Source organism: Sitophilus oryzae, unplaced genomic scaffold (genome assembly GCF_002938485.1).
Source record: "Sitophilus oryzae breed Bouriz unplaced genomic scaffold, Soryzae_2.0 scaffold_906_pilon_pilon, whole genome shotgun sequence".
In the NCBI taxonomy this organism is placed as follows: Eukaryota; Metazoa; Arthropoda; class Insecta; order Coleoptera; family Curculionidae; genus Sitophilus; species Sitophilus oryzae.
The window spans coordinates 274,340-293,946 of NW_022147535.1; the positions used below are offsets into that span (position 1 = coordinate 274,340).

The 19,607-nt window shown below is 32.8% G+C and overlaps 1 protein-coding gene across 2 annotated transcripts in view; it reads left to right on the forward strand.

Moving 5' to 3' along the window:
* The window catches only part of LOC115890626 (protein O-mannosyl-transferase TMTC3-like), a 177,333-nt gene that overhangs the window by 121,643 nt on the left and 36,083 nt on the right, over positions 1-19,607 (forward strand). For both annotated transcript variants that reach the window (XM_030910906.1, XM_030910907.1), the window contains exon 3: positions 15,996-16,077. In XM_030910906.1, the coding sequence (XP_030766766.1) occupies positions 15,996-16,077 (82 nt within the window). The remainder of the gene's footprint in view (positions 1-15,995; positions 16,078-19,607) is intronic.

Here is a 19,607-nt window from a genome sequence, read left to right on the forward strand (position 1 = left end):
CTCTGAAGTAAACTACATATGCTCACAAAATTTCATTTCAGCCACAAACTTTGTCGTTTCTCCTTAGAGCCCCCGCGGCATGTGAGAGGCGCCACCCTGTACATTCTCAAATATTTTTTAAGCATTTGGGACGCAAACATAAAAGAATAGAAATTAAATAATATGGTGTATTCTGAAGATCCGGTACGTTTTGAGATAACGCATCTAAACGCCGGGTTTACCACAAATATGAGTGTGTATAAAAATGTAGATGGCGCTACAGTGAAGTTGGGATTACCACAATTCTGAAGATGTGTGTGATACCAATAAATATTATGATTTATGGAAACTTACGCATTTTTCGGATCTAGCCGACCAGACTAATTTTGACCCGAGGATACCGAATTTGCTATCAGAAAATTGTGGTATACGCGTGTATGTATACCATAATTGAGACGTATGTCACAAATACTACTACTGCACACACAAGGTGTCACAAATATGGTCACACATACACATGGCTACAAAAAGGACAACTGCAACCGGAAACGGAAGGATTCATTGCTTGATAAAGATCAAGTAGCAAAAGAAAGCGCAACACAGGAAATACATAATAAAGATAGAAGACCCAACAAACGGATACCTGCAGGCGTTGCCACCTCAAGTGATAATAGGCATATTACAAATGATTTGTAAAAAATACTCACTGAGCACAGAATACACTCTAAGGCATGACTTTGTTGCGCGTATTATACATCAAAGAAATAGCAAAACATATAAATTTATACAAGAAGAACAGCCCTATTACAAATACACGCCGCAATCTGTCTTTGAAAACGACACTATAAAACTCTGGGACAAGAACGATCCATAGTGACAAGACAGTAACATCAATAGACTGATATAACGTTAACACTAAAAAAGAAAGTAACATATCTAATAGAAATCAATGTTGAATGACAACAACGCCAACAAAAGAAATATGAAGAAAAAATTAGCAAATATATTTACTAACACAGGAAGTAGAACGAATATGGCAACAAAAAGTTAAAATCCTACCATTTATTATATCTAACGGGCCTCACACAGAAATTTAAAGAAAACCTCGATATTTTTGAATTTAAAAGGTCATATTCACACACACTTGCTCAAAAGCAGTAATCATTAAACCACAAACATGCCGCTCCTTCTTAAAAACAATGAAACAAAACAATAGAAACAAAACAATAGAAACTCTGACAGTACTTGGTAATGAACACCCATCTATCCGGAATACTTACTCAAGAGTGAGAGAAAAAAATAATAATATTAACATCGGCGGCAGGGGTGTTGAGCAGGCGGACCCCTGTCAGCAAAATTACTACAACCGAACTTTCAGAGGATACCGATACTTGCGAGGGATCACTCCACTGTCGATGTGTTGTGCAGCAAAATGCTGGACCCACACGTGCAGAAGAACCAACAAAAAAGCGCATGAAATGGGATAATAATACCAATAAACTTAAGTCATGCGATCATATTTTAGAGTAACATCTCTTGAAACTGATCTGACAATGTACAGGCAAAAGAATGCATAAAGACTTTACGGCAGCTCTTCCCCATTACAAGCATTTATCAGAACAAAAGAATAGCAGACCAAAGACAGGCTAACATTGCTAAGAACTTACTTTCTCGGTTATTGTCAGATTAAAGAAGACATCCGTAGAGAGCTTTTACAGAGTAGTCCGTCTAACCTGGGTGCCTTTGACCGGGATAACTTCGATATAGATGGGCATGGCGAGATAAACACCGTAGATGAAGAAGCAGACAATAACTATGAACCTGATGGCCCACCACATGGTCGTACTAATGGCAGTATGGACACCAACACCAACCAATACAGAACACTAATCAGAAGAACATAATCCAATAATACTTGGCTCAAATCCACTACAAAAGACCGCATACCTGCGATACTGTACAAGCCAAGCAATTAACCACGTTATCTCAGCTGTAAATCAAGAACTAGTAAAACTGTTAGAACAAGATCCTTCTCTCGAAGATATTCACCTCCTTGTTTACTGCAGTTTTTAGGCAGTCATTGAGGGTAATGGACAGAGAAAATATATACTAGTAACACCCGGGCTGAAAAAGTCCCAAGATATTAAAGAACCGCCTTGGCAGATTCGTCTTAAACGGAAGGTGAGGGCAGAAGGCAAATAGGCAAAACACAACAATTGTCAATGAAATAAACCGCGAATACTTCAAAGCCTACCAGCAACCTATTACCAGATTTCGCATTCCAATCCTACCCAAAAAGATAGTGTCATTCGCGATTACCTTGACAGTCTTAAGCAGCGATTAGCTGCATTAACCAAACGATTAAAGCGATACACACGGAAAGCCTGACGCAAAACAGACAATAAACGCTTCAGACAAAGTGAAGAGACATTTCTATAGGGATCTTGATAAAGTAAAAAGCCCGAGCTTCGAAATGCTCCACCCTGAAGATACCACAACAATTCTGGACTGGTATATGGGGCGTGGATACAAAACATAACGAACATCAAACATGGATTGCGGAGACGAGGAAGTGAAGACAGAAAATGAATCAGTAACTTTTTTCAGAAAAGGACGGATACCGTTAACTTGCTTGCAAAACTGGAGAGCCACGGGACTGGATGGTGTACATAATTTCTGGTTTAAAAGTTTTCATCGCTTCCACGAATATATGGTAACATGTTTCAACAACATCCTTCAAATCCAGAAACAATGCCAAATTGCTGGCCAGAGAGTTACCTACCTTCTCCCGAAGAATGAAAACTATGATGATCCCTCAATGTACCGTCCTATTACCTGCTTACCAACCTTATACAAAAATACTTTCAGCTATTATTTCAAACAAGACATATACTTACCTTGAGGAGAACAACATCTTAACTCCAGAGCAGAAGGATGCAGGAAGCGAAGAGCAATAGGATGCAAAGAGGCAAACGGCCATAGACGCAGTAGTACTAGAACACTCAGAAAGAAAACAGAGAAATCTTAACATGGCATACATCGATTACCAAAAAAGGCATTCGACTCTGTCCCTCATACCTGGTTAATACGTGCTTAAATTTACGGAATCAATGGTACAACCTTCTTGAAGCACGCAATGACACAATGGCACACCAAGCTAGTTATTCGCTCCTCCGCTGGAGGAGCCGTCGAGACAGGAAATATTAAAATACGTGAGGGAATATTCGGGCGATTCGTTGAAGTGCCTTATGGTTCTGTATAGCATTGAATCCTCTATCTAATGCCATAAAAAGCAGGACATGGAAACAGTAAAAGCATCTGCGCCAACTGCAACAGTAAGCCATTTCACATTTTACATGGACGACTTAATATATGCCTCTAACAACACTCAGCTACAGAATATATTGAAAGTTGTCCATAGTATTAGTCAAGATATTGGTATGACATTTGGTCTTTCCAAATGTCAAATAGTGAATGTTCATAAAGGCAAAGTTATGCACCTGAAGTGGAGCTCGACAGCATGATTATTTCAGCAATGGCGACCAACGGGGACCCATATAAATATCTGGGATTTCTACAGACAAATAAGATGGAACACAAAAGAGATGAAGCAAACTCTTACGAACCAATTTCATGCAAGACTGAAGGCCGTTTTTAAGAACTAAATTAAACTCAAAAACTTAGTGAAGGCTATAAACTCGTATGTAATTCTATACTTGCATATTCTTTTGGCATTATCATAGTCTAAAACTGATCTTGAAAGTGTTGTTCTTGCGAGTACAATTAACGAAACATAGAATGCATCATCCACGTGCATCAAAACATCAGTTCATGCTTCCTAACGAGCATTTGGGTGGCCAGAGTATTTTTAAATATACATAATACCACCTGAGATAAAAAATCTTAGAACCTGCTTTCATAACCATACTGAAAACCTACACCCGTGCTATCTGACACTGACGATAACTACCTCCATAAACTTAAAGTCAACAACGATACAACCAGAATATCAAAATGTCAAAGAACTTGAGTTGAAAAATTGGGCACAGAAAAGAATTGCAGGAGATTTTACAATGACCTCCAACGAGAGAGAAAAGTTAATAGAGCAGACTCACTATATTGGCTTAAGAATGGTACAATATATCCAGAGACAAGAGGAGGTTTCATGTTAAGTGATGGCTCCAGGACAATGTTACCCATACGAAAAATCACAGGAAGTACATTAAGAAGACAAATGTCCAACGACCTCTGCAGGCGCTGCAATGGTGCTGAAACTGTAGGCACATATTGTCAGGATGCTCTGTACTGGCTCCTTTTGAGGCCACCTTGAAAGGCATAATAGGGTGGCAACTATTGTATACCTTGAATTGCTCAAACTATACAATCTAAAGCCTGTGAACGAAAACCCTTAGTATAAATATGTCCCCCGTGCCGGTGGTTGAGAACGATATAACTTAAAAATATATTGGACAAAAGATATAATCACGGACAAACACTGAAGCATAACAGATTGAATATAACAGTTATTCACAAGCAAGAGAAAAAAAGCGTTTTTATAGATATATCAGTACCGAACAACCACAACCTAAAACAGAAATACACTGAGAAACTTACCAAGTATGCTGAGCTCCGTAGAAGTTAAAGCTATGTGGCGGATGGAATCGGTCTTCATCGTGCCCCGTGATCTTATCCACGATGGGTCTGACACCTAAAACATTAAAGAAAATTTAAAAATAATATCGATACCGTATAACACTTACCATAAAATGCAGAAGTCTGTTGACGCTGGACGCCTGCCAACATTGTCAGGCACTATCTGGATTAGGCTCATGGCAGCATCTTGCCATGCTGGCCGATCTGCCGTATCATAACCAGTAAACTGCGAAATTAAAAAAAAAAAATAATAATAATAATAATAATAATATACCAAAAAATAAAACCATAAATAGTCAGGCCAGACAGAGGAAATGGCGGGATAGGGTTCTTTATTGTGTCCGCTACGGTACCAAGGGCAAGCCATTACAGCCGGCAGAGCGGGCTCCACTATGCAGACTATCTTCCATACACCTATCTCCATACAGACACATAACAAAACTTGACCCTAGACAGTCACAACTACTCGCTTTGGCAGGCTAACCACCCTTCAAGGGAAGATAAAATAATCGGTTCTACAAACTAGAAAACAAGCCTCGGATGCGACAGGTGGAGGATCGGCGCCTGTTCATGACTAGACCGACCTTAGCGGGTAGAGCGAAGCAAGTGGCGCTAACGCGAAATCGTACCAAAGGTCACGCGACGGAAAACGGACAGCACCGATAATGGAGGGTTAGAAAACTTGAGTCGTACTCAAAATGACCCCCACAACCCGCAGCCCGCACAGACATTGCGCTGGACCCAGGAATGATAACCTAGATTTGATACGCTTGCATACTACAGGGCAACTAATGGCGAACAAGAACAAGACAGGATATAGAATACGGCTTTATGAACAGTGGATCAGTCTTAGACCCGGTTCCCTAGAGAATCGCAACGCTGAACCAATTACGCTCAGTATTACGTAGAAAAGTCATATCAAACGCAGAACTTCTGGATCATCTAAAGCAAGCAGTACTAGCAGAAACACAAGACCCGGAACAGGAACAGAATGACAACCTAAATGAAATTTCGAGAGACCACCACAACCTTTTTCAATCGTGAACACGCGTCTTCAATTCGCCAGACAATCACGGCACTCAGTCATACCACACCCTGAAGAAAATATAGTAACCGAAAATTGGACGGATATTTGAAGAGAGTACCGTATGAAATATAAATTAGTGTTGAAACTGCTTAAAGTCGTCAAGGCTTCCTAAAATTAAATATAATAATCAAACAAAGTCAACTGTCGCCATCATGAATAGAGCATTAAGCCAATACTTACCGCAAAAGATATTAGGGTAACTATTGGAGTACTACATATATACCTAACAAATGATAACCGTCGAACAGAACCAAACGAATAGTAAATGATATCATCCGACAAAATAACTTGGAAGCTGGTTCCGTTCGTATCCTAAGGGAATTTATGGACAACTAGAAACAAAAAATAGCTGCATTAAGTTGTCGTTTGCGACGACACAATGAGCGAAAACAGCGCAAACAAAATAAACAATTTATTACCAACCAGAAGTTGTTTCTTAGAGCACTGAGCACCCAAAAGAATGGGCGCTTGTTAAAGCTGATGAAATGTATAACTTCTGGGGGAGATAACATCACAGGAAATGAGCAAGAACATCAAGATGCTTGGATTAAAGAAAGAAATACACACACAAGATTTACCGAAAATGAAATCCATTAACGAAACAATCGTAAACAGGCCGTTAGCTCACTAGGAAACTGGAAAGCACCCGGAATTGATAAAATCCAGGCATACTGGTGGAAGCACCTCACACATGTCCATGCAGTCTTGGCAATACAATTGTTAAGCAATAAAAAATCCCGCTGAAACAATACCTGCTTTTTTCATGGGCATCACGCTTATGATACCTAAAAATATTTATTGATGATCCTAAAACTTCAGGCCAATAACTTGCCTACCAGTCATATATAAAATTTTCACGTCTGTATTCGAAAATCAATATCAAAACACTAACAAATGCATATACTGGCAAAGAGAACAAAACGGCAGCCGAAAAGAGGTCTAGAGGAAGTACAGAGTGGCTTATAATTGATAATGTAATCGGAAAGCAAGCATATATAAAAACCAAAAGAAACATATCTATCGCTTGGATCGATTACAAGAAAGCGTTCGACTCTGTACCACATTCACTCAGCTGCCAAATTCTGGAGATCTACAAGATAGATACCTCAATAGTCAGAACTCTTCAATATTTAGTAAGCAATGGCATCTCTTCTCGTTACTTCCTCAAGGGACAGCTAATAAACCAAACCATTAAAAGTCGAAGAGGAGGACTTATTCAGGGGGATAGCTTGAGCCCGCAATGTTTTATGGCCATAAGTTTTAATGCTTAAGTCTAGCAAATATGGCTATGTATGAAGAACAATCCCCAAAAACTTTGCTTTACATGGATGATTTAAATGTTACGCAAGCAACCCAGAACAACAAGGGCAAATGGAACTTGTATCCTTTGTAAGCTGTTCGTATGGAATTTGGTATGGAAAAATGTGCATTCTTGCACTGTAAAAGGGAAAATCAAGAATCTAACGAGATTATTTTAACTAACGAAATAACATTCTCACCGTTACATCTGGGTAAGAAACTTCTACAAATATCTTGGTATACGCCAAGCTCTAAAATTGATGATGGAGTAATAAAAGAAAGAAGACTGCGGAGAATGCATTTGCCTTGAGGGTTTGTAAAGTCTTGGGAACAGAGCTTCATGCGAGAAGAATAAATAGCTGCGATCAATGTGTGGGCAGCACCTGTAATTCTTAATACATTCGGAGTTCTAAAATGGTCACAAACCGACCTGGAGTCTCTCGATAGGAAAGTCAGAACATCAATGATAGCAAGGCACCAATGCACCACCCTCATGCTTCAACCATTAGACTCTACATGCCAAGGGACAAAGGTGGAGAATTATTAAGTCATTGTTATGCATGAAAAGCACATCAGAAGTCTGCAGCATTACTTTGACCAATCAAATGACCCTCTCCTTTCAGCTAGACCGCCGACAGGAATTTCACACCTTTAAACTTGAGTCCGTTACCTGCAGGTACTGGGGTGCTGAGGAACTAATCGAGAGTGGAAAGGGAAAGCCTTGCACGGAAGATATCCATCCAACTTATATTGCCCAGACGTTGACCGAAATCTGTCATTACGTTTTCTCAGAGATGGAGAGCTCAGAGCTGAGACCGAAGGATTTATTATAGCTAACTGAACCAGCAAATACCAACTAAAAATTTTCTAAAAGCCATGGCCAAAAAGGACTTACCTAATGACAGATGCCGACTATGCAATGCCTTTCCGGAAACAATTCAACACATCTGCTCTGGATATACCTATCTTGCACCGCGGCATTATCTGGACAGGCACAACCAGGTGGCTGGTATTCTACACCAAGAAATCTGCAAAAAGAAAAATTTAAATGAAATTACACCGTACTACCGATACTTACCTGAAAAAATAGTAGAAAACGAAAACGTAAAAGTATGGGATACTGACATATACAGATCGTACTGTGCAGCATAATAAGACCCTGATATAGTAGTCTTCTATAAAAAACAGAAACATGCTTACCTGCTGGATATCCACAATACCACTAGACGAAAATATTAAAAATGCAAAAGAGAAAGAAAATACAGAAATAAAGCACTGGCACAAGAACTTCTACAAAAGCGATATACACGATTTGAGCAAGACTTTTATATTACCAATAATACTTATCTGTAACGGCCTAGTAGACGTAAACGATTTCAAAGCCTTAAAAACTCCAACTTCACAACCCGGAATCATCCTACCATGCAGAAGATACAGACCTTTCTACCTGATCGTTCGCACTGTATTGAACCGCAGTGGGTCGTTGATAGAGAATTATCCCGACTTAGTCGCTAAAACCGGCTTTAAGCTGTGAAAAAAAATAATATACCAATAATAGTGTCATCAACAAGTTGATCCCAAAATCATTACATGATAGTCTGAAAGGCCTTGAACTGCACCAAAACTTTATATACCCATTCAAAAAACAGTTATCCTCCACACATGTAATATTACACGACAAGTCTTAAATACACAGTAAAAAGCGTTGACGCTTGACTTAAGTCCGTGACTACGTTAAATACCGGAAAGCCCGAGATTCAAGAAGATAATAATAAATGTCTTTATTTAGTACCCAAGAAAACTATATATTATGTATGTAGGGCATTCCATATGTCTCATCGATTCCAAGTGAGTTTTAGCTCAAAGGTGCACAACACAAAAAAAAAAAAAATGTCTTTATTTAGTACCCAAGAAAACTATATATTATGTATGTAGTGCATTCCATATGTCTCATCGATTCCAAGTGAGTTTTAGCTCAAAGGTGGCAGACCTCCCTCAAAGGTGGCAGACCGCAGATGTAGAGCATTAGAAACTACTAGTTTGTAAAAGTAGATTTGTTTTATAATTACTACGATTAATATTACGCATATTATTAGATTAGTTTAGACATTGAGATTTCAAATTCACAATAAAAAGAGTTAAAAGTAATATCTCTAAATTGCTGACCTGGATATTATTTATTTGAATCTTCTAATTAGCTAGATTTTCCTTATTCAATGTTAATTAGCGCTGATCAATATTGTTGCAATGAATATAATCAGATTAAGTAATTTAAAAACCAGAGTTGGACTTGAAATTATTCTAAATAACAATATAATTGTTTTGTTATTGTTAAGGTACCTAAAAGAAAAAAAAATATCAAGTGTGGCACATCATTGTACTCAGGAGACCGAGTTCTTTTAAAACATGAAATAAAAATTGTAGGTCCGTATTTAAAAAAAATAAGTTGGCCTCTGTGTCTTACAAATGATCAGATAATTTGAAGACCTAAAGATACTACTACATATAGCCCCATTAAAGTTGCTATGAGCATGTGCAATTATTTTTTTTTTATTTTCTAAAAAGTAACACAGAAAAAAATACAATTAAAAAAAATCAAAAAACTCAGCAATCCTTGATATTTAAAAAAAATGATGGCATCTTGGTGAACATCCCAGTGAGCAACTTTGCTCCAATTTAACCATCTTCGTATCTATTACGGTTTCCGAGATACCAATACTCGTACCTCAAATTTGCAGCACTCTGTATATTATAATGTACTATCAACATTATTAACTTTACAAAAAAGTTGTCACATAAATCTTAGCCAGATTGTTGACAAAACTGGAATCATTTTAAATTTGATAATAAAAATGAAAAATAAAAATACGTTTTAATAGCTATCTTAAAAGTTTAGATTATAGAGTTAAGCATTATTTTTTTATATTAAAGTTAAAGAAAAACTTTAAACATAGAAGAGCTGAAATTCTAAATACTCAAAAAAATTTTATAAACCTTTTAGTGCTTGTTCTCTTCAAGTACTAAAGAAGCTTTTCTTCTATTATACCATCTTAAAAACAATTTAAAGATATTATAGTGCACCTTCTCTTTATTTTTGTAACTTTGAATTATTTCAAGCCTTATAATTTAGAACTTTGGATTTTATTTCTCTAATTAACTTTTAGGATATTACCTAATTAAAAAGCAAGCTATTTTTTCTGAGTCGTTGGAAAACTATATTTGAACAGAATCATTCTTTAGTGTTGTAAAGTGGTCAGTTCCGTATTTTTTAAGTTCTACGAAGAATACTGAAGGCTAAGAAAAATACTATTTTTTTGGTACTTTTATAACATGTCTTATTGATAATAACCCATCAGAAAAAAAGAAATTGACTCAATGCTTACGCATAATTATATACAAATTTCTCGAATTTCTACTTAGTGTTCATTAATCTTTATTAATTAAACGTTTACCCTAAGCCGTAGGGTACAAGTTTAATTATCAATTAATTATTTTTAAAGAACTATCGGTTTAGTTAATAATAAAGCCATAAATCCACAAGAGTGAAATTTTTAACTAGAAGTCCAATTTAGTGCAGAGAAGAGGGATTATTAAGGCTGGGATAAGATGGTGAGGGCTAACATTTCTTTCATCTTTTTAAAAAGATGATTCCATAAAATTAATGGGAATTCAGAGTAATTTAAAAAGAAACATTGCCAGGATTTAATTAATTTAAAGGTTTCCTAGACCATATTTATATTTCATTCATTTTGCTTTATAACATTTTAAAGAGCATGATTAAAAAATAGATCTTATATCAGGAAAAAACGGTTCGTTTCATCAAAAGATAATATGTAAATGTTTGAAATGCTGGTGGAAGTTTAGGAAATGTTTTTGTGTGCATCCGAAATTATGTATACTAGTTTTTGTATAAATATAAAGTTTTCAAAAATTTTACCAAACGCAGTAGCATGTCAGCTTTTGGATGATATTTTTTAAACAAATTGAAAATTTCTAAGTATACAGGGTGTCCCAGGCTGAGCGTGTTTTAGAAGTTTCTAGAGAACTACAATATCTAGATCGGAGATTTTTTGCACATAATTGTTTTACAACGAGATCTATCGATTAAAAATATTTTCAATATGGCGGCACTTCCGGCAACACCGGAAGTTGACAGCAACTTTCTTATTTTAAATGGGTGCTGCCATTTTTTATTACATACTTAAATTATCTGTAAAAATCTATGAATGTTGATGTTAAACACTCTATACCTAATATTTAAAAAATTTAAAAATTTTGGACGAAAAAAACTGACTGTCAAAAAATTTGTAATACCTAAATGTCCAATTTAATGATTACCACAGCCACTGTGACATAAAGAGAAGACTTGTGGCTATCTATTTCAAAAATGAAATTGTGAAAATGTCATATAATAATGGCGGTAGCTGTCATGGAATTGAGCGTTGAAAACATTATCATAAATAATTTTTTTTATCAAATGGAAACCAACTTTTTTTTATTTCACTAATGAAAAGTTTTTTTTTAATTCGTTACTTTTTAACTATACATGTTTCTATACCTAAAATAAATCGTTTTTAAGTTATTTAAGATTTAATTTGAAAACGTATATTTTTCTTGATTTTATCTAGCTTCCTTTGACATTAAGTGTCAAACGGTCAGACAATTTATTTCCATCTCTCAGAAAACGAATTATTTAAATTTTCTATATTATAAATACTGCCTGCCTTAAGAGTTTAAAAAGTGTATTTATAAAAATATATCTCGTATTTTTGCTCTTTAGTGATATCTCTTTAGTTGATATTAACAATAATATTTCGTATGATCGAAAAGAAAACAGTGCAAAGTTGGCTCGGAAATAATGCTGCTTTTTAAATAAAGCGTCACAATATGACATGACCAGATCTATTGTTTTACGTCACTTGACGTTTAAAGTCATAGGCCACTGGTTAAAATCAAGAAAAATATACGCTTTAAAACTAAATCTTAAATAACTTAAAAACGATTTATTATAGGTATAGGTACATGTATGGTTTATTGAAAAACCTTTTTATTAGTGAAACAGAAAAAAGTGAGTTTCCATTTGAAAAAAAAATAATTTATGATAATTTTCTAATCGCTCAATTCCATGACAGCTACCGCCATATAATAATTACATGACATTTAAAGAATTTAATTTTTGAAATAGATAGCCACATCTTTTCTCTTTATGGCACACTGGCTGTGGTAATCACTAAATTTGACGTTTAAGCTATACACATATTTATGACAGGCAATTTTTTTTCTCAAAAACGGTCAATGTTAGGTACAGAGTGTTTGATATCAAAATTCATAAAATTTTACAGAGAATTTAAGTATGTAATAAAAATAGGGGTACCCATTTAAAATAAGAAAGTTGCTATGAACTGCCGGTATTTCCGGAAGTGCCGCCATATTGAAAATATTTTTAATCGATAGATCTCGTTGCGAAACTATGATGTGCAAAAAATCTCCGTGCTAGATGTTGTAGTTCTCTAGAAACTTCTAATGCACCCTCAACCTGGGACACCCTGTATAAAATAGCAAATTTTCAGTAGTGACCCTAATTAAGTACTTCTTGGGTACTGACAAAATATGACATTGTGTAATAAATAAGTTTTCCACAAATTAGCCCGCTTTTAACAATTAACCACATTTATGTTTGGTGAGATTTTTTTTAATATTAATATCATTAATAATTAGAGCTCTTAGAGTTATATTTTTATATCCAGTTTTAATATGATGGTTTTTTTATCATCTTATTTCGTTATTATCAAATAAGTGGACAAACAAGAAAAAAATTGTAAAAATTGTATAGCCGTTTCAGGACATAACGACATGTAAAAAAATACAGAACTAAATAGATGAAGAAAAAATCAAAATAAATGGGCTGAGAGTCTAAATACTCCAAAGAATTGTATCAACCTCCTAGTGTTTGTTCTCTCCAAGTACTAAAGAAGCTCTTTGTTTATAATACTATCTTATTTATTTTTGTATAACTGAATAATTTTAATTAAAAAATTAAGTAAAAAATAAGCCTTATATTTTATAACTTTTGTCTATATAAATCTCTATCTTATTAAAACGCTTATACAGGGTGATTCTTATATAAGTGCAAATATTTTGAGGGCTGGTAGATCTCGAGAAAAGAAACATATTTTCTCTTTGCCATTTTTCAAATAAACCGAATTATTTTACTTTAAAAAATTTCCAAAAAAAAATATTTTTCGCTTATATTTTGAGAACCTGTGTAACTTTTCTAGTTTTTTTTTTGTAAATTTAACATACTACCTATGTTTTCATATCATGAAGATATTAAGTTTTTTAACTAAAAATTAAAAAAAAATCCAAATTTTCATTTTTTTTTGCGAAAAAAACTTCATAGACGTATTTCTGGGGTTAGAATATACAACCCCTAAAAATATTTGCCGCTTAACTTTCGTTAGCTGAAATCTGCTATATAAAAAATGACTTTATATATGCGTTCTAGAAGGCATTAGGAGTATAAATATACAAAAAATTTCCTGCGGAAATGCATCATTTTCATTTTTCGGACTTTAGTATAGCCGAAATCTGTTACATCAAAACTAGTCTTCGAGGTGTGTTTTAGATATTTTTCTAAACATAAAAACACAAAAAAGTGTCTGCGGAAATTTTTTATTTTTATTTTATATAAAAAAATGTTTTGAGTTTAGAATTGCCGAAATCAGTTACATGAAAAATGAACTTTGTTTTATACGAGCCATTAGGAGCAAAGAAATACAAAAAAATTCCTGCGGAAATGTGTCAATGTCATTTTGTGCACTTTGTTATTCATACATTTTTCAGTTTAGAAGCTTACGGGACCCGGGAGCGAGTAGGGGTGCTGGGTGGGGTAAAACATTATCGGAGGAATAACAATTCTTGTAGAATAGATAGTACAGGTTCTTGTAAACTATAAGTAGCTCGGAATGTTGCACGTATTCTTGTTTTTTTTAAGCTTTACGTAAATAGGGCTGATTCAAAACAAAAAATCATTGGATCGTGCAGTTTTCTTGTATATTTTAATAATTAACTGTGATTTTGCAAAAATATTAGATTGGTTAGCATTTTAGACACTTTTAAATTATTTTTTTGTTTCAAAAGTGCTTCATCCAAGGATTTTTTCTTTTAAACTGTTCTATAAGCATAGGACTTTCTGCCAAAAAAAATTGCTAAATTCGTGGGTGCTTATACTTTACAAGACCCCATAATATAATAAGGAACAAATGGAAAATGAAAATCAAGCATTTCCGCAGGAAATTTGTTATTTTCCTGAGTTTGTAAACGGTTCTTAAAGGCAAAAATATATTTATTATTCATATAACTGATTTCAGCTATTCTAAAGTCTATTAAATTTCCTGGATACTGTTTCTTTCCACAGGAAATTTTTTATTTTCCTCAATTCGTGAATGCTTCTAAAAGGCAAAAATATATTTATTTTTTATATAACTTATTTCAGCTATTCTAAAGTTTAATAAATTTCCGTACAAAATGAAAACAGCTTATTTCCGCAGGAAAATTTTTGTGTTTATGTGTTCAGAAAAATATTAAAAATAAAACGCAAAATGTATTTTTTTTATGGCAGATTTCATTTATTCTAAAATGCGAAATTTGGAAATTACGCATTTCCGCAGAAAAATTTGTGTTTTCCGTGGTTCACAGTAGCTTTTTAAAGACTCATCCTGTATAATATAGGATATTTTCCAAATAACTTCAAGAATATTAATTATAGAGCAGGCTATCTTTTTTCTGAGTAGTAGAAAAACTATATTTGAATTAATTTATAGAATTTTGTCGTTTTGCTCTTTTTATAAGATGTTTTCTTATTGATAATAACCCATCAGAAAATAATTAAAAAGTGGCCCAATGCTTAAGCATAATTATATACAAATTTCTACTTAGCATTCATTAATCTTTGTCGCCTGAGCTGTGGGGCAAAAGCTTAATTATCAATTAATTATTTTTAAAGAACTTTTGGCTTTAATTAATAATAAAGCCATAAATCTACGAGAGTTTTTTAACTAGAAGTCAACTTTATTGAAGAGGCGAGGGATTATTAAGACCAGGATAAGATGGTTAGGATGGTTAACATTTCTTTCATCTTTTCAAAACGATTTTTTCATAAAATTAATGGGAATCCAGAGTAATTAAAAAAAAAAACATTACCTGGATTTAATTAATTTAGAGATGTTTTCCAAATCATATTTATATTTAATTATGTTATATAAAATTTTAAAGAGCTCAGCAGTGTTTAAGTGTAAACGTATATAAATATTGAACACTGCGAGTGTTTTTACTCTGCATCCGAAATTATATATACCAATTTTTTTAAAAATATAAACTTTTAGAAAATTATTCAAAATTTTATTACAAATAATTGCACCAAATATAATGGTGAATAAGAATATTTTATTATATATAAATTGGAAGTTTCTAGGAAAATAAAATAGAACAAATTTGCAGCAGTGATACTAATTACTTCTTGGGTGCTGACAAAATATGACATAGTGTAATTATTCTACAATCCTACTTCGATCACTCAACCACATTTTTGCGTGGTGAGGTGTTTCTTTATATAAAATTGATTAATGATTAGCGAACTTCTATTTCCATATCCACTTAAATATGATGGTTCTTTCACATCTTCTCATTATTATAAAATAAGTGAACATACAAGAAAAGATATTAATTTGTAAAAAATATATATCGGATTTCAGACAATGTTTTGTTTTTAATTAATATTTTGGTAAAAAATATAGAACCAGAAAATGATAAAATTCAAAATTAGAGTATAATATCACACAAAGTTTAACAATAAATAATGAATATTTTTAAATTTGCTAAATTTGGTTTAGCTGTGATATATTTTTATTTTTTTATAATATCTCTATATTATTAATTACTGCATTTTATTATACTAATATATTTTTGTTTGTTCCAGAATGTGTACAATGTTCTTACCCAAATTGTCCAGTTTTATATCAGCAATGCTTTTTGCGGTACATCCAATACACACAGAAGCAGTAAGTATAGTTATTTAGTTTTAGGGAAAGTCGCCTGCTTTAAGACGTTTAGCGATCATAAAATAAAATTAATGTTAAAAAGAAAAATGCCATTCCTAAGACAGTCCCGCCTAAAATTCAGTAATATAAAATTCAACATAAAAGAAAAATATAGACAAAAGCCCTTAAGAAGAATTATTGTACGTTAACTCAAGCGCTCTCAAAAATATATCCGTTTCGAGAACTTGGCAAAGGCTTAACAGTCTTTTTGTATTTTTATACTTTTAACGGTACATTTTTTATTGGTTAACATTTATCACTCGATAAGTTGCTAAAATTATATTTTCTCTGTCAGTGTATTTATTTCTGTGCTGATTTAAGATATACATACTTGTTCTGTAATATAAAATTATGTGGTGTTTTCTCTTGATATATTTTTCTGATGACACTTAACTAATTTGTAATGATCCACTAGTCTCGCGAAAATTGGCTAAAAAGAAAGAAATTAGTAATAAATAGTCATTTAATACGTCTAGATTTCAGAGCGCCTAGAAAATGTCTAATTGTGTTTTAAATCCTATTATTAAGTGTGATACGAGTATATAAGGTGATTCACGGTGATGGCACGTTAGACATTTATGGAGAACCGATGATTTGAACAGGATTTTTTTTTGAAAATTTGGATTGATCGACAGCAAAACAACGAAACGAAAATTGCCCTGATGGAAAAATTCCTGAAATTATAATTTCCCTAAGAACATTTTAGCGAACCAAAAACTTGCCCTAAAAATACAATAATTTTTATCTTATTATCACTGTCAGATCATTGGAATTGTCATCCCTGTCAATTTTTGGAAAATTTTATTTATTGTGCCTATCATCATCCTGCATAAACACGTAGAATGGAAGTCGAATCGACAGCAAAACAATGAAACGAAAATTGCCCTGATCGAAAAATTCCCGAAATTATAATTTCCCTAAGAACATTTTAGCGAACCAAAAACTTGCCCTAAAAATACAATAATTTTTATCCTATTATCACTGTCAGGTCATTGGCATTGTTATCCCTGTCAATTTTTGGAAAATTTTATTTATTGTGCCTATCATCATCCTGCATAAACACGTAGAATGGAAGTCGAATTTGTTATCATTGAACAGGGAAAACAGAAACTGTTAGTCCACAGTTATTTGTATCAAAAAGGCACGAATGAAGAAACATGTTTTGTTTTTGTTTAGTTTGGTTTTTATTAAATGGACCGTGAGTTTAAATGCCTTGTATTAATGCCCTCAATTAACTGAATAATTACTAAAAATATATTAATTAAAATAAATTATTTTTGTATAAAAAACAATGTTATTAAAATAAGCTAGATAAGTGTATTTTAATTGATTATTGTCTTTACTTCTGGAATGAAAATTGTCTTTGTTTTCAGTTGATTTAATCCAACGCGAATAAATTCCTGATTTTTTGGTGATTTTCAGATTTTTTCTGTATGTATATTGTATTTTCTTGTATGTATTCCATAATGTGAATATTGTATTTTTTTTCCTTATTAAGAACACTTTACCATCATTTTTAAATTTATTTTATATGGGCGTATGTATACTATTTGTTCGGAAATAAATTTATTATTATTATAACAAAAAGGCCTATCTCTATTAAACAACTAAAAAGAAATTATTTATTAGAATTTACGCACAATTTATCTTCAGAACGTTTCATCAATGTCTCCGTTTAAGTGTTAATACAAAAACACTATTAAAAAATTAAAGACTTTACATTTATTGACCAAATAAAGTAAGTGATTTTCTTTAAATTGCTCTCCTGAAAAGTAGCAAAAATCGAGATACGCCTTTTCGTCATAAAGCCGACGAATATGGTTTAATTTAAAACAACGCACATTGCAGCTGTTTTATAAGAAACGGAATTTCTTTTCCTCCCTCTGTGATATCTAATTGTTTGCTTTAGACACATAGAATATATCGACTTTTCTTAACATATAACTAAAATCTGAACTTTAAATATGCTCAATTTATTATTTTACCGATTATTATTCAGGATCATGTTTCTGTCAATTTTACACGTTTAATTTTTTTTAACTCGAAATCTATTAGAGATGCATGTAATAGTAAAAAAACATTATGAGATATGAAACTAGTTTTCAAAAATGAACACCGTATGGTCGAAAAAAAGGTGCATCAGCGATAGCTGTGAGATGAAGATCGTGCTTTATACAGTCTGTTGTATCTCCGACTGGGACATAGGAAATCCAATGTAAATTTTAAAAACGATGAATAAGTTTTCCCCATTTTATTTTACACAAAAAATATTTGAAACTTTTTAAAGAACTCGTTAAAATTAAGCAAATTGCTCGTTTTGAATGCTAATTCGTTCTTGAGTTATGACAGATACAAAAATACTGAATTTCTCAAAAAAATAATATGGTCCTGATTAGAATATCAAACATGCTACCTTCCAATTCAATCTTCTAATGTCAAATTGACTTTATTTTTACCAAAAATAATTTTAAAACATTATTTTTAAAAAAATGTTCATGTCATATTCACTTTATACGTGCTGAATATAATTTGTAAATATGAATAACACCACTAAAGAAAAAAAAAATGGTTTAGTGGTATTATGGACGAAAAAGGGTACAAGCTGTAAAGGATTTATTTTCGGTACATTTCCCATATATGCCAGACCAGATATTGAAAATTATAAATGTAAGAGAAGAATAATTCCAACACGAATAGTTATTAAAAACTGTAAATATAAAATGACGAAAAAGACCAAGAATTATTGGTCGGGGGTGAAGAACGTAGGGAAAAATCGCCATTTTTTCATGTTAAAAAATACTTAATTTTGTGAATTTTTTAGTGTTTAATAAATAAAGTTTCTTTTTTGGAGCAATGTGTTTACTTATCTACGAATCTATATTTACAGTTGACTTTTTGTAACTTTTCATAGAGAATATAACTGAGAATATGTTAGACAGATCTCAGTAGAGGAAAGTTACAATGGATTTGTCATATTGTGACATGACTTGTGATTGTTATATTTGTTTGATCAGGACCGTATTATTTTAAATTTTTGCCAAATTTAGTATTTTTGTATCTCTCATAACTCAAGAACGAATTCGTATAAACTATGCAAAATGAATAATTTACTTCATTTTAAGAGTCCATTTCATTAGTCCGAAAAAGCGTTTGGCATTTAACGTTTTATGTAAAACTGATTAGGTAGTTTTACACAAATGAAGAAGGAAATTAAAGATAAAGGATTATACTATATTCGTATTGTAGCACATTTTTCGACAACTTCTTTAATTTTTAAGATTTTGATAGTCAAACATCAACAAAATAATCCTTATGTTTGGACTAAATTTAAAGTAAAAACATAATTTAAAATTCCGTTACAATATGGAAATAGATTGAAGTTTTGTGATTACAGTGATATATAATTTATATAGTTTTGTAACAAATTGCTCGCTGATTGGGGTTTGTCACACTTAAACCTTACCGTTTTTTAAATATTTGGGTTTTTGTCG